The sequence below is a fragment of the Gadus macrocephalus genome, chromosome 8, assembly GCF_031168955.1.
Source record: "Gadus macrocephalus chromosome 8, ASM3116895v1".
Classification (NCBI taxonomy): domain Eukaryota; kingdom Metazoa; phylum Chordata; class Actinopteri; order Gadiformes; family Gadidae; genus Gadus; species Gadus macrocephalus.
In genome coordinates, this window is record NC_082389.1 from 14,289,568 (window position 1) to 14,312,348 (window position 22,781).

Here is a 22,781-nt window from a genome sequence, read left to right on the forward strand (position 1 = left end):
TTGCTGTAGTTGTGAGGAGGAGCCACTAGATAGCGTAACTCATTTTAAACGATAACAGTTGCAGCTGAACAGTGTCAGCCAGATGGCGCTGTTACCGAGCAGTGGAAGAAGAACATGCTGACTCGTGCACAAATGAAAGCAAAGTCCATATTTTGATAATGGTTGATAATCAATTTGACATACACTGTTCTTTTAGCAATGTGAGTATCATTATTCGATTTTAAATGTTTTTGCACAGTATTGCACTTTGTCAAAAAGTAAATGTTTGGGCAACATTGTTCAAAAATACTTACAAATAATTAGAAAAGGCTGTTGACAACTATTGGCCCATTACCGTAATGACGGCGGATCCCTGTAGGCTACAGAATATATGGGGGCGTGGGGGAGCGCGCAGGAAAAGAAAAAAACATGCTCCCTTCTCTGAGCGCCCATTGGTCCACATTTTCCCCGTGCTGCCACAATACTGAACACACGTGACCTTCCTGTTTTTAGCCAGTTTAACGCATGTACTTTAAAGACAGACCACACTGACGTTAGCCAACATAAGCACGATCATCACTTTCTTAATGTCATCGAGGTAAGATCTCTGCTCACGCTCTGACATTGCTTGGAGGTGGACCATGGCGGCTGCCACGAGCAGCAACACATCCACCACCACGCTCCAGATAAAGCATTCCAGCAGCGAACATACACGGAAACGCATAGATCCGAGGAGGAGACAAGCTGCGCTGTCTTTTCTCAGCAAGATCTCTTTGGACGGACGGCCAGTGCAAGATGATGCAGACATCCAAACCGAAGAGGATGATTCAGTTGAGGGAAGGACTAGACAGAGCCTGGTTTCCCCAGAACGCTCAATGCATGCGGCAGATGCTGGTGCTGCCACCGGGGCAGGGGCAGCAGTGGCAGCGACCACGGCCGCCCAGGCGCTCGCTAACCACGCTCTGCTTGCTACAAACCGAGCAAGTTTTGTGATGGGTCCCACTGCTCCCCCCGGGACGGAATCGGACGGGGATGCGTTTGGGCCTTCCATATTCAGCTCACCCTTCTCTGCGGTCCCAGCCGCGGCTAGAGGGAGGCTGCAGACATACACTCAGGGGGTCCTACCTGCCTCCTTCTCCAGGCAGGGCGCCCAGAACTACAACCTGGAGGGCGGACAGATAGCCAACTCTGCAATAGAGCTGCAGAGGTCAAGGTAATGCAAACTGTCTCTGCAAATGTTTTGGTGTACTATGTGATGGGAAAGACACACTTGTGACTAGAGTTGTTGAGACAAAATGATGGATAAACTGTTCTTCTCAAAGGAGAAGGTATACTGTTCTTGCAGCTAGAGCAAGTTGTTTTACAACATCATCGATTTATAGTTCATATTTTCAAAGAGATATCTTTGTTTTTAACCAAGACAGGAGCAACAGCTGTGGAGCTGTTACCAAGTACCCCTGTCCCACTACAAAGCATACCTCATCATTCAAGGAATCCCTCTCTGTCTCTCCCCGTCTGTCTGTTGGTCTCTTTCTCGCATAGCTATGCTAATAGCCTATAAAAAAGTTATTTTGTCTTGACTTGTTCTAGAAACGTGGCACACAGCTGCCCCTAGCCCTGTAATGCAACACCCCCATAACACAACATGATCAATACACTGTGTGTGTGTGTGTCGTGTATGTCTTTATTATTCTATGGGTTTACTTGCCATTGAGAATAAAAGGGGAGGGGTGGTGTTGGTGTGGGGGGGGGTTGGCTGTCAGTTGCACTTGGCTAACAGTCCTCTTAATGTCCCAACCTACTGTCTGGCTTCTGGGTTAAACACACACACACACACACACACACACACACACACACACACACACACACACACACACACACACACACACACACACACACACACACACACACACACACACACACACACACACACACACACACACACACACACACACACACACACACACACACACACACACACACACACACACACACACACACACACACACACACACACACACACACCTGAACATGGAGCTGCAGCAATTAGCATGCAGCGCTCAATTCATTCTCTCCTTGACCCCAGAGCAGAACTAGCCCATCCTCTAATACTATTTCACAATCCCATTTACGATGTGATAAAGGTTATCGGGTTTTTTTTAAACCATAGCCATTTTTGTTAATTTATAAAATCAACCCCAAAACAAAAGCAAAGACGCATGAAGGCTAAGTGTTTGGGTTAGGGTTTATCACACGATCTTATTCAGGTGCTCATTAAGAGAAGTTCTCCTGTGCGCTCCCAGGTAAGGTGAGCCAGTTAAAACAAAAAGTACTGGTTTTGGGGAATGTGTTTTTTCTGGACGACGTCCATGCTGGCAGCAGGATCCTGGCGTGTTACCTATCGATGCTCCACCTTTTTCCTCTTACCTCATGCGAGACGCTAGCAAGAAGTAGAATCGTATTGTTTTAACGGAGCACGTCCCACCGCATGGAGAATGTAGTGGTATTCATTTTTTTACACTTGCTTCAAATAGGATGTCCAGTTATTTGTTGTTGATGTGACTCTGTGTGTGTGTTCCCACACGGCCGTGTGCTCCGGGCTTAACCCCTACCCGGTGCGGGACGGGGCAGGACCGGGTCACTGGCCTGCACAGTGGCCGGATTGTGTTCCCGGGGTTCAATGGGTGAGAAAAAAAAAAAAAAAAAGCACTGAAAATAGTGTTTAAAAACGAGTTCACCCTGGCTCGGAACGACAGGATGCCCGGGCTTTCTGAGAGGCTTGCTGGCTCTCCCCTGTCTCCCACCCCTCCCCTGTTTCCACCCCTGGCTGTGTGTTTCGCTGTCCGCCGCTTCCTCTCCCAGGAGAGACGGGGGCAACAGAGGCGCACTCTGCTCTCCAGACTCCTTGGCCCCGTCTCCCCCGCTGCTGCTCAGGAAGTCCCTCACTGCTTCTGAGTCGCTGCCAAGAGGGGGGGAAAAAAGTATTTCTCAGAGCCCTTTATGTCCTCGAGACTAGTTCTGATCCATCGTATTGATGATGTGGTCGGCCCTTATCTCAAACTTTTATTCATTTTTTAATAAAAAAAAAAAAGAATTGCCTTTCAGGTTTTTTTTTTTTCCTCAGGTTTATTTCGCCGTACAATGTTTAAAACCCCTCCCATCCCCCCTCCCCCCGCAACTCTGTGATATAGTCTTATATCGGACTAGAGGGATCCCATTTCCTTTTCTTTAATCAGAACCCCTCCCACGACCTGGACGGCCCAGCGAGTCTCCTCACGTACACACTGTTTGCTTTTCACTGGCTCCAGGAAGCGCCAGAAAGCCCACAGTATTTTAACAAGGGTTAGGCTGCCTCAGCCTTACAGCACAGGAACCACAGCCTCTCGCGCGGCCAGAGTAATGCTGTTCTAGTGGTCATTCAGAGCGTGTCTGGGCAATTGGATCACATCCTTCTGGGATATGGGGCTGATTGTTGTTCAGGTTGAGGTCATTGTTGGCATCACCACCAGGTTTATGTAAGAGAGGCTAATTTCTATTCCACTGGCTCCTGGTTGCCATAGCTGTCAGAAGATATTCCCGGTAAGAATACAGTGTTAGAAAGTGGGCATAATCAGAACCAGACCGTGACTTGGAGAAGAGGCTGGGTGAGTATCCCACCCTGCTTGCCTGTGTTCTAGCCTGTGGAGAACTAGGCACAGGAACCCTGTCCTTTCAAAAGAACATGCACAGTTATACTTTCTCTAAATATATCTTACCTTGGAAAATACTTGCCTATGTTTCATTTTTAGGGTGTCTATTTTGGTGAGGTTCTCTACATTATTATATTATGAATTATATTATGAAAGGCAACACTCATTGAAATGCTTGAGCTAAATCATTGCCAGGATTTTATTATCATGTTTTGTCTCTGTGGACATTGAAAAAATATGGTTTGAAGTATGGTTTCGGCCCCTGTCTCCTGTTCATCGGAGGACAAGGAAGTTCTGCTTCTTCGTTGCACTTTGTGGCTCACTAGGCTTAGGTCGTGCCCCTATGCCTCAGACCTTTCAGATGGGGTCTCCTCCTCTTCCATTACAACCAGACCCAGTGTTGTGAACTGATGAACAGCACTATGGGGATGTTTCTAGAGGCTGCCAAGATCCTGGGCTAACCACCTTAAGCAGTGGAAGGAGCAAAACCCATAACAACCAGCCGGCTTTATTCTGCTCTTCATTTACAGCGGCTGGATCAAAGGCCTCCCAGCGCATTAGCGTGCGTTTGTACTGGCCCCAACCTGCTCTTCTGTCACATGGAATTTAGGAATAGTAGGTGGATATCGTGTGGAATGTTTCAACTTGGATGTGGCTGCAACACACTCATTTAAGGTTGACTGCTCTGCCAGACAACCGTTTTAGCACATTATCTGGGTATGGTCATAGTTGCTGCACCTTGTGAATTGTTAAAGCTTACTTTGCAAATTTTTCAATGTTAGAAATGTATCTAAGTTTTAATGGTTTATGTTTAAATAGAACCTTAGAAAAATGCAATATACATGGGTCCTTGAATGAGATCATGGATCCTTAGACTTCTCTGTTCACCTCCTAAGGATTCAACCTCCCCCTGTCTGACATTTAGAAAGGGGTCAAACCAAAACATCATGACCTTCCTCTCATTCTGCTGCAGAGGAAATATCGAGATCAGCTGCCTATCTTTCCCTCAGTTTGTCTCAAGCCTTCACTCGGAGGTAGGGCTTGGGGCTTATTTCTTTACTTGGGGCATGAGAATCATTCTCACGAGGAACACTCAGCCAAAGATCAGGGATTCTGGTATGTCTAACTGCTAGGTATATCTCCTCTAACCCTCATCATCCAGCCCCAGCATGCGCTCACCTGCCTTTGTTTGTTCACCCCCTGAGAGACCCTCCAGAGTCTTCTTCTCTTAATCCGTCCTCATATTTTCTGTCGTTCATTAACTGGGGCTCTTCAGCCTGCTACTGAAACAGCAGGGGTGAAGGAGGGGAGGGGAGGACTGTTGAAGTCAAGTGGCATTGTGCTGCAGACACCACCAGCATAGTAACGCTCTGTTGAAGCCTGCCAGACGCGGTCCCGATGTGTACAGTGGGTGAAGGGTGGTGCATGATACCCACGTGTTCAGTGCCTCTACTGAGTGTTGTGTGCTCAGTGGGGAAACAGGGATGTTTACCGATGCAAGAGATTTAAAGATATGCGGCCGGTCAGGTTGTTTTGGGAGATTTTCTCATACCAGATTCAATTGGGTGTATAATGTACCTCACACGTTGGGTGTAGGTGGTAATTGTGTGTGAAACGTCAAGCTAGTCGAGACACGATTGGTCTGGAGCCGGCAGTTGTGTTCACACAGGGGCTCTGATTCAGAGGTTCACGTCGAGTCAACCCATGTGGGCCGTACGGGGGCTGCATGTGTTGAAACTAAGTACATAAAAAATAAAAAGATTTCAAAGGCTGGTTCCTCATCCTCCTGCCCTCCCCGTCACCTCTGGTGCCATGCTGAAAGTACACTGTGGTCATGCATAAAGGCTGTAGCACGATCCCCGTGCCATGCTGGAAGAACACTGTGGTCATGCATAAAGGCTGTAGCACGATCCCACAGTGATCATTGACCACACAAACACTCTGGGGGTTGATGGATTCGCTGGTCTCAAACCAGACAAAGCGAGCAGCTGTAAATGAACCACACAAAGGTTGCATGGGGAATATGAGTTAAACTTTTTTTGTACGGGATGTCCAAATGGGAGCAGGGAACAGGGCGCATCAGCACGGATTCATTACCTTCCAGCTCGTTATGTTCCATGAATGTGTGATCTGAGTCAACGGTGTTTGTATTCAATGTGCTCAATGATTGGCTGAAGTACAGCCCTAGGTGTTAAGATTGAGTTAAGTTCAACACGTTTTAACAGCCAGTGACGGTAACCCATTGGAGGTCAAGATAGTGTCTCGCGTTTGTAGAGCCTGGCACAGAACGCTTGCATCCTGTGTTACATTCAAGTGTTGTAAGCGCCTAATAAATCAAAAAATACTTGCATCAGCCTTATTCAGCCAAGTAAAGCTCATTACTTAAGTAGGAAAATCGAGAGATTTATGTAGAAATCTCTTGCTTTTTCCCCCTTGTGTACGAATCGTTTCATAAGTTAACTGACCTCCATTTACTAATGGAAGGAATGTGTCGTTGAGTTGTTGTGACTAACTCCTGACACTAAAAGTCTTGATTCATGACTGTACCGTCTGGTACACACACCACAATGGCAAACTGCCATCGCTAAAGCTGTGTTTACTTGCTTTGCACATTGATCACAGTGAGTAGATAAGACGTTGCCGTATTAAGAATTGGTTTATGACATGCCAATTGTTTTGACTTCTCCCAAAGGTTAGGCCTCATTACAATCGTTGGACAAACGGCAGAGATGTTGGGGTTGATATATTATAGTTTTTTTTCTGAAATGCCTCATCACCTCCCCACCTTCTCCCTCCTTGTCTGTATCTCCTCCAGACGGAGACTCGTCTCCCAGCGTTCCTCCCTGGAGACCCTGGAGGACATTGCGGAGAACGCTCCTCTGCGCAGGTACCCTCCGCCCGGCGGGACTCGCCCTGGCCACAGAAAGGCCCTGCCCGACACCCTCTTCCAAAAGGCTTCCTGACGTCACACGACGATCTTATCTCGCGTGGCTCTGCCTTCTCCCTGTTCAGTGGCTGACGGCTTCTTGTCTTTTCTTTCTTCTCCTTGCTCCTTCAGATGCCGAACCCTATCGGGTTCACCGCGACCAAAGAGCTTCAAGAAGATCCACTTCATCAAGAACATGAGGCAACACGATATGCGCAATGGAAGGTATGGAGGCCAACAATGCCATGCCCCAGTCCAGTACAAGGGCTCCCAGTGGATGATGGCTGGCTCACCCCCCGACAACGCCCTTACAAGTCGACGAACTGCAGTTTCACCGATTCTCAGATTACAAAGGAAATCTCAGTAGGCGAGCTTATCCGTTTTGTATTTGGTCATTAATACTAATAGTTGAATTGAAATTGGTTATTTATGGGATTTTTAATATATTCATGAGTGCAGTGTAGTTAGCTATTGAACCTTAGTGGGATAACTGTCTATTAGATCAGCATCAATGCAGAAACTCTTGCTTCCACCCCGAAAGTAACTTGAATAATTTTCCGTTACACTCTTCACCATAAACAAAAGATATACCTGCAGAAACTCACTCCTCAGATCTAGTATTTATTATACTTTAATGGTTAATGATATGTTTTGTTGGACTGGCCTCCAGGCAATTTTTGTCCTTCTAGTCTCAAAAATGTTTAGCATTTGGTAACCTTTGGTAAGGATAACGTGGATAAGAGCCCAAAAAAGCACTTGTTATTATCAAATGTGTGGACCATGTGGTCAGGGACATTTATTTAATTAATCCCTTTTCTGTCACCATGGCCTCAAATCCGTTTATTACTAAAGTGGATTGAAGGTAAACCGGATTTAGCGGTATCGCAGATGACCCGCGAGTGTAAACGTGATGTATTTATAGACTTTCTGACACTGTTACACACAGTTATGCCCTCTTTTGTGAGATGCGTTATGGTCTGGTTTTTCTCAAAGTATAAAAGCCTTGTTCTGAAATGAGCTCTAGAAAATGGCACCGTTTTCAACTGCCCACCCATACCTCTCCACGCCTCTCCACGCCGTCCCGCCTACAGTCACAATGCCACCTTCACGTTCAAGTCTCCCTTAGATTTTCTGTTTTCTACTGGATTCTGCTCAAGAAAACCGCCTCCCACTTAACCTGAACTCCTGAACAGCTAGATGTTTAAAGTAGCCTCATTTGCCTATTTTTTTTGTTTTTATAGGATAGTCCTTATCAGTGCCCGGAGATCCTTCTATAGTGTATTTTCTGTGCTGCCTTATCGAGATTGTAGCCAAGCAGGGTATGTATCCGACAGCATGCCATACTCTATATTTTTGTCTCCCGCCTGCACTCCCTCTCCCTTTTTGATTTCCCCCGCCTTTATTTGTCCTCTACGGATGTACTCTCCTGTAGCCGGTGATACATTGTCAAGGGATGGTTGTGGCGGATGCTATTTAATTATAATATCCTGTCCTTTTTTGTAGTCCTAAAAAACCGAAGTTGATTCCATTCTTGAAAGTACTATTAAAAAAAAGCCTGTGGTGAACAAAGTCAATGGGGACCAAAAGAGCTATTTTGTTTTACGACATTAATATACAGTCTGCTCGTGAAACTTGAAGCTTTAATAAGCCTTCCGCTGTTTGTTGTAGTTTAATTTAGTGTCTTGATAACATACCTGGTGAAAGGCTTATTAAAGTTTAATTGTCAAGTAGCATTAAAACTGTAAGATATGAATATTACAAAATTTTACGTTTCATTGACCTTTGTTAACCACACGTAACTAATAATTTGGTCAATCTAAATAAATGTTATTCGGGGGTCAAGGAATCCTGGATCTGAAAGGACCAGTTATTAGGACTACAAACTGTCAGGTTCTATTAATAACATTATCTACAACGGTGGTCTGCAATGGGCTGATGACGCTTGATTCTATGTTTGTTTATTTCTACCGCTAATCTACAAACAATCGTAGACGCTTATTGCTTCTTTTTTTCCCCCCCTCGGTTTTTGGCTCGGGCAACTTCCCGACTTTCGTCAGCGTTTTTTTTTCCTTCAAGTTGACTCGTTTTTGTCAGTTACTGCCGCCGGCTTCGCTGTTGTCGCCCTCCTACCCCTTCCCATAGCGTAACCCAACGGTCACTGACCATCTTAGCGCAACCTCTAGTGCTCCTCACCTAAAGATGTGCTTTGTCCTGATATGTCAAAGTGTGGTGGATCTGTTCAGAGACTGACACACACACGTACACACACGTACACACACACACACATACACACACACACACACACACACACACACACACACACACACACACACACACACACACACACACACACACACACACACACACACACACACACACACACACACACACACACACACACACCAGCTGGTTTAACATTAACCACTGGTGTTCATTTCTCTGCGCTTGTTTAGATTACACATTTCTTTGCAAGCTGAAGCGAAACCTTTCTTCCGGTTTCTTTTCAATTGAAGTCATGGCACATGAAACGGCCGGTATTTATGTTTTGTGTCTATGTGCGTGTGGCCCTCAGTCAAGCGAAGAAAGTTGCTCCATTTTTTTCTGTGGAATTCACAAAGCCAGCCAAAACAGTGTCGGTTCAAGGGTTAATGAAGCCCCCTCCAGTGGTATCTCTGAGACTGACTGCTCAGTCTCGCTAATTAACAGTTTGCGGTTGGTTGCCTGACACCGGATGGCTCGGGCCAATGTTGGTGTCACGATGAAACGACATAGTCACAGTAGCCGTCCTCTCTGCTTCGCCTGCAACAGTTTATTTTAGTTCCCCACACAGTGATGCTCACAGCACAGATGTTTGTCTGGGGTCATTGAATACCCGCGGCGGCCCCGTTATCGTGATCACTTATACCTCCCTCTCCTGTCCTGATTTCAGATGTCTGTTATTTGAATAAGTAGCGCAGTCCTCTGGAGTCCTGCCTCCGTTACTAGGTTGAATCCTCAGCAGCCAGCCAGCACTGCTCCCATTCCTAGACCCCATCCTCCTAACCAGACCGCCCTGGATCTGCTCCTCGTCGGCTCAAAGTCTAACGTAGACTTTGGCTAAATAATTTTGAGCTATTACCAGTATATATAAATGCTGTATAATATAACGATTTAAATGCAATGGATACAATAAAACGGCAGGGCCTTTGATCCGTCGGTGAATGAATGTCCTGCCTGGACGGTAGCACTACGACTAACATGGGAATGTGTAAAGTCAGTGGTTGTTTGTTCTGCATGCAGCCGGACAGCCTCGTCTCCGACCCCCTCACCCCGCCCTCCTCTCTGTCCCACAGGCTGATGGCTGAATGTTTATGTATGTTTCTGGCCAGACTTTAAAGGGGTCAACCAAAAAAAACGAAGAAGCTTTTAGCCTCCTCTTTCATTTCCTTTTTTGTGGTTTCTTTTTTAGATCGGGTCTTTCATGTCTCTTGTCTTTCATGCGGGCGGTTTTATGTGCTGGTGGGTCCGCCGCCCGGGGACGTCCCCGTCTGTAGTGCGACCGTCAACAAGGCGGGCCCCGTGTCCCGGCTGAGGGACCGTCGCACAGATAACACTGTTCCCATCACAGAAGAACGGGGCCCCGAATGTCACAACCACACACGCATTACTGTTATCTCACGAATAAGATTTAGAGAAATGTCAACACATAAAAGAAAAGTATTAAATGGACCAGTCAGCTGAATACAGAAGGATAGTGCACCCAAGTCTATGACAAAGCCCTGCTCATTCAAGTGGCGGATAAGGTCCTTAACGTCCGTTCCCTTACATCCCATGTGCGGCCCACAGAGACTTCACGCAAACAAGGCCCTGCCAGCTGTTTTCTCCACCAGCGCCGTTGATACACTCAATGGTAACCTCCTGAAACTCTCCCATGCTAGCATGGCATTTCATGCACTGTCGTCAAGCTGCAGGACTGTCAGCCCGGAGCCGCGATTTCCTCCTAGCATCTCCTCCACAACCCTCCCCCTCCCCTCCCTCCACTGGCGAAGCCTTCATTGTCTATATTATATGACTGTTTGATCGGGAGGGGGGGGGGGGGGGGGAAACATGAACTGTGGCACCCAAGGGTGCTGTGGGGGTCCTGGGGGAGCTCTAAAGGGTGCTGTGACCGACAGGGATGTGAAGCTGGAGGGCGGGCGACAGCGCCACCCGTCGGGGGGTGCGAGCGCCAAGGAGATGGTGATCGGGCTGGAGGGGGTGGAGCTAGGGGCCGACGGGAAGGTAAGCAGCCCCAGATGTTTGGGATGTCGTAAGACATTGGATCATATTCAATCAATAAAATGAAAGAAATATCACCTAGCACCTCTTTTTATCTTGTTCGTACCTTGAGTGCCCCCCCCCCCCTCCCTGTGCCACTAACTCCATGTCGTCGTCCCCCCCCCCCCCCCACAGACGGTGTCCTACACGCAGTTCATGTACCCCACCAACGTCCTGGGCGGTCGCAGGAACACCATTGACTCCACCTCGTCCTTCTCCCAGTCCCGCAACGCCAGCCACCGCAGCCTGAGCCTGGCCCGCCTCAACAGCACCCAGAGCAGCCTGGACACGGGTGAGCTGGGGGGGTTATGGGGGTTAGTCTACGGGGGGTAAGTTTAAGAAGAAGAAGGATTTAATTGATATGGTGCTTTTCTCTCACTCACTCGCTTTACACTGAAGGGGGGGACCGCACTCCCCACCACCAATGTGTAGCACCCACTGGGGTGATGCAGATGCAGTTTAGTCCAAGGGGATGGACTGCTCCTCCAAGAGCAGAATCTACTTTATCTAGAGAAAATTAGACCATTTGGAACGTGCTTTAACTTTTTATTCAATTTTTTTTGGCATGTTGATTATTTTTTGACCCACTGCTTATTCTCTAGCCACATTTGAATATTGTTATTTTACAGCAGATGATCGCTCCAGTAGGGTGTTGTTTGTTTTTGACCTTGAACGTTTGTGTTATGCAAGCTCTGAGCAAGGCTGTTCTCTCACCAACTTTATTTTCCTTCGTGCCTCAAACACTTCAAGTTTGTTTTTCTTCAGCTGGTGAAATATTCAGAATTCAATGCTACATAATCATAACAAGATAGCAGCACATAATTGTTATAATGATGAAGACTAAAATACACATTTTGTCTCCATTTATATTGTCTAAATCGTATGACAATTCATGCAATGCAACCTCAGGAGTCTGTCAGTGCTTCAACGCAAACGGCCCAAAATAGACTTAATTTGTTTTTCCAAAATAATATCTTAACGTAACTAAAATAGACAAAGATAGCTTGGCACTGGGCTTGCCAGAGAATAGCGAAACAAACAGACACAATGCTTACTCTGCGTTCAATCAACACAGAACTCCCAGTTCCACGGTAGGGATCTGTTTAAAAATGTTGATTCAATGTGTCACCATTTTTCACAGCCGCTTCTGTTTAGTTTTTTCATCCTTTAATAAATATTCCGTCTTGTGCAGCACAACTGGTTCTGCTTTTCATGAACAATGCAAGAGGGGTTTGACACCCAGTGGGGGGTCACCCAGGCTTAGAAATGTACATGCACTGTATTGGAGAAAAGTACCTCACAGTATTGACCGGCCTTTACTAGTGTTTTATAGAAGAAAATGCACCCGCTGAATGGGATCGTTGGTCTGATCTGTTGTGTTGTGTTGTGTTGTGGTGTTGTGTTGCGGTGTTCGATCCCCATGCAGGCAACGATGTGGGGGACCTCCGAGAGTACGACCCCAACCTGCTGGACGACCCCCAGTGGCCCTGTGGGAAGCACAAGCGAGTCCTCATCTTCCCCTCCTACATGGTGAGAACACGCTCACGGCCGGCACACAAAACACCGTCAGGACGGATAACAAAAACACTGCCGCCAGCAGCCCCGCCAGACCCCCGCCCCCGAGAGGGGAACCGGAACGTTGTTTTGGTCGCAAACATTGTTTTTCTGTAGTCGTTCAGCCCCAGATAGACGACCATATGTTGTGTGAATCCAAGTCGTTTTGGTTAGTTTTCCGCTGCTCCCTCTCGGTCCCGACTGAATACAAGGTTGAGGAGGGAGGGGGCACCCCCCCCTCTACACTGTGTGAACCGGCCTCCTGGGCCAGATCTACTGTTGGAGCGCAGCCAGAACCGTCACACTACTTAAATCAATGAAGTGTGTGTGTGTGTGTGTGTGTGTGTGTGTGTGTGTGTGTGTGTGTGTGTGTGTGTGTGTGTGTGTGTGTGTGTGTGTGTGTGTGTGTGTGTGTGTGTGTGTGTGTGTGTGTGTGTGTGTGTGTGTGGCTGTCTTTCTGTGTTACTCTATCAGCTCTCACTAATTGTGCCATATGCCATACATCACCTTGTTCCCTGCCCTACCAGCTGGTGAGACCTCTTAGCAATGCCTCATTCTTTAGTCGTGACTGTAAGAATTCTCCCTTTTCCAAGTTGAATACTTTTTCAGACGCAGCTTTTTTAAAATCAGTCTCTGGAAAGAATGTCCATTGTGGCTTTGTTTTGTTTTTGGTGAGCGGGAAAGGAGGTTTACAGACGACAGACTCATTCTCTGCCCGGCAGTGTTGTTCTTACGTAGACTGGCAGAGTACACACACAGAGGGACGGACCAGGGGCGCGCTCCGCTCATTCAAGGCCAGACTGTGTTTTCCTTCCCTGCCCCCATATGGAGTCCCAGCATCCACAAAGCTGGGACAATAGCTTTTGTGTTCCCGCTACAGGAATGCTACAAGTCCTTTTTTGAATGCTTCACTCCTGGGGACCGATGCAAAACACCGAGTTGTTATTGAAACGTGTGTCGTGCCAAGTTGTGCAAGCTAAATATTTGGCGTTTTCTCCCCTCGTACTCTGAATGCCAGGAAGACAATAGACGGGTCATCTGTTGATGTACGGTGCGGTCCCCTTTGAACGCCGGCCTCACAGTCAGTGGGCAGAAAGGACGGCACGTGTTATATTTATTAAATATTCATTTGATCTATTTTGTTTTATAACGTGAAATACCTGGATTCATTAGAATCAGGCAACTATATGGGTGATGGTTTTGATCAGTTTATTTGGGGGATTTTTAAGCACCTATTGATAAGTCCTAGTTCATATTTTCTGACCAAAAGCCAGAAAAAAGTGCAGAATATATATATATTCATATACATATTGTATTTTTTTTTCACTATTATTTGTAAGCGACCATGTGCAATTAGAACATAAAGGTAACCATTTGATGCCTCGTACCAGAGTTAGCCTTAGGTCAATTAACATCTGCAGTCCCTAGGTACAAATAAATGCAGCACAAATGGAAACATCAGTCATTACTCAACCAGTAAGGACATGTAACAAACTCCCAGTCCCAGAAGTCCACCAAACTGAACCAAAACAATAGCCCCACCACACCGTGAGGCCCCATTCTCTGTACACGGAGCAACACCCGATCACAGCTATTGGGTGTCCCCGGGTACATTTCCAGCCTCCCAGTTCCCTCCTGCCTCCTATTGGTCAGTGTGTGGGCGGAACGTATCCCCCGAGCGCCGCGTCCATCTTCTCACCCTATCACGTCGGGGCGGGGGGTTGGCCGAGCAGGGGCCCCTCCGGCGTGGCCCCCTTGTGACCCTTGTGACCCCTTACCCCCCCCCCCCCCCCCGTGTCTCGTGTTCCCTCTCTCCTCCAGACCACAGTGATCGAGTACGTGAAACCCTCGGACCTCAAGAAGGACATGAACGAGACCTTCAAGGAGAAGTTCCCCCACATCCGGCTGACGCTCAGCAAGATCCGGAGGTAGAGAGAAAAAAAGAATAGGACGCGCGATGCGACCAGAGTGCTGCCGTGCTACCTGTCGTGCTACCTGTCGTGCTACCTGTCGTGCTACCTGTCGTGCTACCTGTCGTGCTACCTGTCGTGCTACCTGTCGTGCTACCTGCACGGCCCGCTTGCTGTTTGGATTGCATGCATTGGATTGCACGCTGTTGCATAACCACCCCCTCCCAGTCTGCCAGTCTGCATGTGCAAGGCAATACCTGTGTCGCAAGTAGAAGTTGTGTCATTTAATTTGAAGAGTGTCAACATCCTCCCATGTGTCCCCCCCCCCCCCCCCCTCCCCGCAGTCTGAAGAGGGAGATCAGGAAGCTGGCGCAGGACGAGTGTGGCTACGGCGAGCCCACGGTGGCCATGGCGTTCGTCTACTTTGAGAAGCTGGTGCTGCAGGGGAAGCTCAACAAGCAGAACCGCAAGCTGTGCGCCGGCGCCTGCCTCCTGCTGGCCGCCAAGATCGGCGGCGACCTCAAGAAGCACGAGGTCAAGCACCTGATCGACGTGAGTGTCCCGTCCCGCCGGGGGGGCCTCCGTGAAGAGGGGCGCCGCTCGGCTGGGGTGGATTCATGTGTTCCATGTCTGAAGGGAGGGGGAGATTCATGCCAGTTTAATGTTGTTTCTTGGTGGTATTTTCAAATCTTAAAGGGGGCCTATTTGGGATGTTTAATTCTGCAACGTCACATGGGAGGGTCCGCTACTAGGGGGCGGAGTCTGAAATGTCTTTTACTGGCTGATCACTACCCTTTTTAAGGTTTTAGAGAGATCATCATTAATGCGTTGCTGCAGCTCCTTCTTAATAATAAATAAACATGAACATGTTCTAACTTCTTTCAGAAACTGGAAGAGAAGTTCAGAGTGAACCGCCGGGAGCTCATAGCCTTTGAGTTCCCGGTGCTGGTGGCCCTGGAGTTCAACCTGCATCTGCCCGAGCACGAGGTCATGCCCCACTTCAGACGCCTCGTCCAGACGTCCTAACGTCGCGCCCCGTGGGGACGGGGGCCGGCCGGCTGGGCTCTCCTCCTCCTGATGTCCAATCATCTCACGTCATCTCAGATCATCTCCAATCATTCACGCCACGCTGGCCTTTCCTCTCAGAGACCTGAAATCTGCCAAAGTGACTCACTCTTAAATAGTTTTCAGGGCCGTCCTTCGACGTTTATTCTCTGTGTTTCTGCACAAGTCGTGCACGTTCCTCGAAGTTTGAAGGCTCCGACCAGTAATTTCTTTTTTCTTCATTGTGATTTTTTTTTTCTAGCTAGTGGTTTTTGGATCGCATCTCTCACATTTTTCAGCCACCAAGAGGTCTCTTGGTGATGTTTTGGCAAAGGGTTGTCAAAGGAAAAACTTTCTTCATATTTTTTCACTCGTGTCCTGTTCATGAATGTCATGATCATTGCCTTTTGACAAGCATGACTTTATGAACGCTGCAGCCTCTTTAGCAATTGGTTTTGGCTGGATTTGTACTCTTCTCTATAGAACATTCTCTATAGAAATGTGTCGCTCAATCGCACCCCCCTCCCCAATCACTACAAGTGCACTCCTGGAAAATTATGGGGAACGGGAAGAGGGGATCAGTTTTTTCATCCTCTTATTTTTGGAACAAATCTGGAAAAAATGAGTCATGTGACCATACTTTATATGATTTCTTATTTTCTATCGCTCCCCCTTCTTTTTTTTTTCTTTTTTTACAGACCACTATCTGCATGGGATCTGACATTTTGAAAGTACTTGTGTAAAGTACAAACTTGATGGGACGACTGTTGTTGTATCTTTTACAACATACAAAGTATTGGATTGTTTTTTAATTGTCAAATGTTTTGCTTTGGAACTATACTAACCAGAAACTTGTACTTTAAGCGTGCTATTTCCCCATGCTCTATGTTAGAGTGTATTCCCAGCACTGGAACAGTGCTTCGTTGGGGGTCAGGAGAGAAAAGTACGAACGACTAAAGTGTATTAACCAATGGTCACTAATTGGTTTTCGGTGGGACGTCTGTGGATTGGTGCCGCAGAGCAAGGCACTACAAACATGTCTCCGCTGTACAGGGGCGTGATTCACAAGAAGGACATCCACTCTGGCCCCACCTGTAGCAGGGGTGAAAGGGAACGAAGGCATTTCCCCACATCGTATGAATATAGTGTCATACTTTGGAACATAACTTGAATTTGTTATTTCATACATAAAGCTCGGGTAGGCCACCTTTTTTCAAACCAGCCAGAGTCGATTCGATTTCTAAAGTATCCAACCAAAAACATCCCAATTCCTCCTTTCAGGCCTCAAGCCAAAGCCAGAACACATGAAGGTGTACTACCTACGATGACCAGCGGTCAGGCCTCTGACGGCCACACTTTTTCCATTTCTTTGTCAGAATTTGATTCATTGATTGAAAAATAATGAAAGAAAAAACAAAGAAATGCTTCTAAAATACATGGCCTACCCTAGCATTAAAGGTCCCCTTGTTTACCACTAGGTGTGATGTTGATTGGCTGATTAGTACGTCCACCCTTTTGTGACATCACTGGTTGGAGGGTCCACCAAGACGTATGGAGAGATCCACCTACCGGCCTGCATGGTGGACTGAACCAATCGGTAGGCTGGTCTATCCATCATACAACTGGGTGGACCCGCCCATGTGTGATGTCACTAGAGGAGATGTAAGAAATTGCTTCTAACAGATAATCCATGCCATACCTGGTTGTAAACTATGGGTCATTTAAAGGCGCAGTGTGTTGAATTAAGTGGGATCTTACAGGATGGCCTTGGCAGAAATAGAATATAATGTTCATAAGTATGTCTTAATTAGTGTTTGATCTCTGAAATTATGAACCATTTTGTCCTGACCTTAAAACAAGCTCTTGATGTCTACATAGGGAGCGGGTACTGTTCCAATTCCATGGGACACCGGCATGTTTCTAAAGTGGCACACAACGGACAAACATTGCTAACCTTATCGCTAAAGCCGTACAACAATGCGGACGGTTAACAATAATAATCGTACTTGTAAGGTTTGACCTAGTTTCACGGATCAAATAACTAGGGGTGCAATTTACAATTCTATCGAGGAATCTTATCACCTGACACTGCTACTGGATGCTATCGTAGATTACACCAAGTCTCGACTGGCCTCTTTAAGACCAGTAATCCACGTCAGCCCCGCCCATGTCGTTATAAAGGGAGGGGTGGCGGGGGGGATTCAGTTGCTTGTACTCTGCTACCTCACCGCTGGGTGCCACTAAGTCATTCACACTGCACCTTTAAGAGAAGAAAAGAAATGCAACGTGACCAACAATAATATGATTGGTTGATTTAATTGTTGCCTTTTTCGGGGACTTTTTGTGGCATGGTTGGTGGAAGACGGCAGCTTGATTGAAAATGCTATTTGGTCTGAATCATGTATCGTCTCGGAGAGAACCACTGAGTATTACGAGGCCTCTAATTCAGAATAGATGGCCTACTTGAAATTGAAAAAGATAATGTGTTCAATACTGTTGCAAAGGTATTCATGATGGTTTATTTAAACATCAGCCAACGGGCTTCACTAAATTCTGATTCAAATTCAAACCGATTGCCAAGTTGAAGGTGAATTACAGATGGCAAACACAAAGATAACACTAATCACACACACACACACACTTAAATTCTTCACTAGACGGCTCATGGACAACCACTCATGAGCTCATGTGTATGTTTGTAAATAATCTGCATTGCTTGTTCAATTAAAACAAAGAGTCTTACGAAATATCTGTTCAGTGTCTGTATGAATGCACAAGCGCCACTATTATCTGCCACTGCCACCCACCAAGTGACCTAACCTCGCAGGCTGCTGCAGCGGTCGGTACAGTGCACACGCTGCTCAGTAAGGCTCTTTCCCCTCCATCAGCTGGAGCCCTCCAGGCCTGGCCCTGATGTCAATGAGCTCAGTGCATGTGGCTCTGATGCAATCCGATACGGGTTGTTTCTCTCTGTGAGAGAGCGAGAGGGACCTCTGCCTGACACGTAGCCAATGTAAACAAGGCCCACAGTCAGGCCGGTCCCGTGCTGCCATCAAAACAAACCGGGCCGGTATTAGCGCGGGGTTTCTACAGGCATACGTGGATGCTGAGCCCCCCTTCCATTGACCGCCTAATTCCCCCCCCTCAACCCTTCATAAAGGGGCTTATTGATAGCGGCACGCCAATCAATTGGAGCCCTCATTGTGAAGGTATTCGTGGCCTACCGTCCTATCATGCATTTAAAACAACATTCAGCTGAGATGGCAGTTTGCCTCCTACACACACACACACACATTCCCTTGCCCGCATGATACAGTGACTAAGGGCTGTTCACGTGGTCTGACCCAGCCCTCTCTCTCCCGCTGTCTCCAGTCTCTCCTTCCATGGGGGTGTGTAAACAAACTCCAGTTGTATAAGGTGGCTTGTGTGGCATTTGAACGGCCAGGGCCGAAGGTTCTCCACCAGTGCGTTTAGCGCCAACGAACACTGCACTAATGAGACATAATAAAAGGGAGTGGACCGGGCTCGTGGTTTAATATCACCAGGAATACAGAGGGAAGGTCTATTAGAAACAGGAGTGAGTCGGAATCTGATAGGCACTTTAGAGTTCAGCCATTAGCTCACACTGTGTGTGTGTGTGTGTGTGTGTGTGTGTGTGTGTGTGTGTGTGTGTGTGTGTGTGTGTGTGTGTCTATGTGAATGTGAATGTGTGTGTATGTGCGTTTCCATGGAAACCTCAATCCGGTGAGTGTTACATGTAACACCAGTGTTGCTAGTGAGGAGTTGACCCTGCAGGTGAACTCCAAAAATCGGATCCGGGCGCCATGTTTTGAGATGGTTATCCAATCCCTTTGTTCCATGCTAAGAGGCGATTTTGGAAGACAACCGACCCCGATGTAACAGAAAGCCAGTGACGCAGGACCTGACATTAAATGCCCTGTTAGCTTATTCATTGAAGGATCCTGTTGAATGGAAAAACGATTCAACAGCTAAAGGAGTTTAGCTGTGTTTGCCAGTACAGCCTTTGGGGAAATGGTCCTCAGTCAAGCAAACAGAGTATACAGTCATACATCTATAACCCTGACCCTGGACCGTTTGGCTAGTGCGACAACATGCTTCTCACTTGATCAGTTTTTTTTTGCAATTTCTGTCAGATTTATCCAATCTCTGTTATACAAAACAGTGAAATCCCCTTTATCTATTGATTTTCGTCGCTTTTGTCTGGGTTATCGTAACTCTTCCAAACTTGCAACCCCATCTTTGGCCCACCTGAACTAATACATGTTGGATATATATCTATATTTGTTTCACTATTTTTGTCAAGTTTCTCTCATATCTCCTGTCAAATTTATCCGATCTCTCCCTAACTTGTAACCTAGAGCTTCAGCACACTTGAACCAGGACAGGGTGAACATAATTTCGTTTTTTAATTTTTTCTTATTTATATTTCTTTGGTTTCTCCCATCTCTCCTGCATGTTCAACTGAGCACAACTTTAAATCCAGTGATGGACCACTTTAAGAAAGAGTGAAAGTTTGGAAGAATTTTTTGGAGACACAAAATAAAAACCCAAGGAAACCCCCTTATCCGTTTTTTCGCAACTACAGTCCATTTGAGGGTTTGGTTTCGACGTTGCGTGTTAGGGTTAGGGTTCTATCTCCAGGACCGCAGTGCGAGGCCGAGCCCCAGGGATGGCGAAACAACCCCAGTAGGACTTCAGACGGGAAGTGATCCCAAGACAGGCCCCACAGCCCCAGGTTCAGGCCTCCAGGGGCCATCAATGCCCCTGGGGTCTGGGGTTTCAGAGAGAAACCCCATGAGGACCTTGGACTGGGTGTGGTTCCAGGACGGGCCCCCAAGGACTCTGGGTCTAAGAAACCCACCCCAAGAGGACTGTGGATGGGCAACGGGGCATAACGGGCCATCGGGGCCCCCAGTGCCAGGACGGGCCACCGGGGCCAAGAGTGTCAACGCTCCTGAAACTTTTAATTATGGGGTTGGGGTCATGATAAAGTTAGACCTAAAAATTAAAAAAAAACATTTTACGAGTATCATCTATGATGACCATGACAGGTCATCATATGACCATGTGTTTGTAGTTTAAAGCTAATGTTTCAGAAAAGTATGATGAATATGATATTGAAATGCGGAAACGGAGAACCTAGTTAAACATCAATGCAGGGACGCGGGAGGTCAGTCCGAGGGGGGGGTGCTGAGAGAGAATCTATATAATGACGTCATAATAAATGCTGCGCAACATCCGTTGTTTACAGAGACGAGATGACGGGTGACGTCACATTCAGGGCTCCGCTCTGATAAACACTCTACTGGTGTGTAAAAAGAGTTCTGCCAACTAGCCACTGTTATTCACAAACGTCAGCAAGTAAACAATGGGGAAATTAGAGTCAACTCGGCTGATACTGTGCTGAATTTCACACACTAACAACATGCCGACAAGCTGTTGCGGTCCGGGATTATACACAGCGTTATAACAAGGATTCAGGAGGTTATTTATTTCTAAAGGTTTACAAAGGAAAGTGACAATAATAGAAAGCCTTAATTTTCATCCAGAGTTACGAGTTGTCTGAAATGAGGAAAGTGACGGTTTCTCCGTCAAGTGAACCGCCCGTCTTTGCTCTTTTTTTGCCAACCAGTTTACGTGCGGGATTCAAGAATCAAAACGATAACATTCAACGTGTCTATTAATACGGCAGCAACATTTTACACCAGTTTTAGAATGTTCACTACAACAGATGTTGAACACCAACATACTTATGTAAAATCAGCAAAGTACCAATAATATGATAAATATCATAAAAAGGGTGGATGTCAATAATTGAAATCATGTTGTATGATAAAATTATACAACAAAAAAAAAGTATTGATTTGTTCAGAAAACGTTCTCACTTGCAGTTACAGCCAGGGGCCGCTGCAGCACCCTAAGCACCCCCACTTCCCGCGTCCCAGGGTAACACTGTTGTTTTTTATTGGTCGTCATGAAAAAAAACATAAGGGGTAACACTGTTGTTTTTTTTGGTCGTCATGAAAAAAAACATAAGGGGTAACACTGTTGTTTATTATTTGTCGTCTTGAAAAAAAACATAAGGGAAATAATAGAAATACACACATACATTTTAATGTCATGTATATCCTCTTTATTGATGATTGATTATTGTGTATTGTCATCGCCTCAGTGGTGCAGTGGGGTGCACTCTGCCTAACCCCCTGGAGACCGGGGTTCAAGTCCGGTTGATGACCTCTGTTGGAAGTTTCTTTTCTCTATTTCATGCAAATTATAAAGTCAAGTATAACCTTTGTGATGACTTTAACCGGTGTCTTGATGGTGCATTGTTAAGTTCGGAGGTAAACACTCCAAACAGCTCATGTTCCGATCCCTGCAAAAACATCGACAGGGGTGCCACTGTCATTTTTTATTGGTCAACATGGAAAAAACATGAGGGGTAACTCTGTCGTTTTTTATCGGCCGTCATGAAATAAATATAAGGGGAAAACACTGTTGATATTTATCAAATTAAACATAGGGGGTGACACTGTTGTTTTTCTTTGGTCGTCATGAAAAAAAACACAAGGGGTAACAATGTCGTTTTTATCAAATGAAACATAAGGGGAAAACACTGTCGATATTTATCAAATTAAACATAGGGGGTGACACTGTCGTTTTTCTTTGGTCGTCATGAAAAAAACCATAAGGGGTAACACTGTTGTTTTTTATTGGTCGTCATGAAAGAAAACATAAGGGGTAACACTGTTGTTTTTTATTGGTTGTCATGAAAAAAAACATAAGGGATAACACTGTTGTCTTTGTCAAATAAAATATAAGGGTTATGTCGTTTTTTATCGGGGTTCAAGTCCGTCGTATCACTGTCGTTTTTTATCAGTCATCATGAAAAAAACAAGGGGTAACACTGTCGTTTTTTTTCATGACGACCAATAAAAAACGACAGTGTTACCCCTTGTGGTTTTTTTCATGACGACCAAAGAAAAACAACAGTGTTACCCCCTATGTTTTATTTGATAAATATCGACAGTGTTACCCCTTATGTTTATTTCATGACGACCAATAAAAAACAGCAGTCTTACCCCTTATGTTTTTTTTCATGACGACCAATAAAAACGACAGTGTTACCCCTTATGTTTTTTTTCATGACGGCCAATAAAAAACGACGGTGTAACACTGTCGTTTTTATCAAATGAAACATGAGGGGTGACACTGTCGTTTTTCTTTGGTAGTCACGAAAAAAATCATAAGGGGTAACACTGTCGATATTTATCAAATAAAACATAAGGGGTAACACTGTTGTTTTTTATTGGTCGTCATGAAAAAAAACATAAGGGGTAACACTGTTGTTTTTTATTGGTCGTC

General features: G+C 46.1%; 1 protein-coding gene across 2 annotated transcripts; it reads left to right on the forward strand.

Annotated features, from left to right (window-relative positions):
- Positions 1-443: 443 nt before the first annotated feature.
- On the forward strand, positions 444-18,145 carry cables1 (Cdk5 and Abl enzyme substrate 1). 2 transcript variants are annotated; one of them, XM_060059299.1, is made up of 10 exons: positions 444-1,192; positions 6,484-6,555; positions 6,727-6,819; positions 7,836-7,913; positions 10,749-10,854; positions 11,026-11,182; positions 12,317-12,420; positions 14,266-14,372; positions 14,699-14,906; positions 15,240-18,145. In XM_060059299.1, exons 1-10 carry the CDS (start codon positions 621-623, stop codon positions 15,378-15,380), a joined length of 1,638 nt encoding a protein of 545 aa, XP_059915282.1. In that variant the 5' UTR covers positions 444-620; the 3' UTR covers positions 15,381-18,145. The 2 variants fall into 2 exon arrangements, with proteins under 2 accessions (XP_059915282.1, XP_059915285.1); XM_060059302.1 differs by lacking the exon at positions 7,836-7,913 and having other exon boundaries at positions 445-1,192.
- The last annotated feature ends 4,636 nt before the right edge of the window (positions 18,146-22,781 follow it).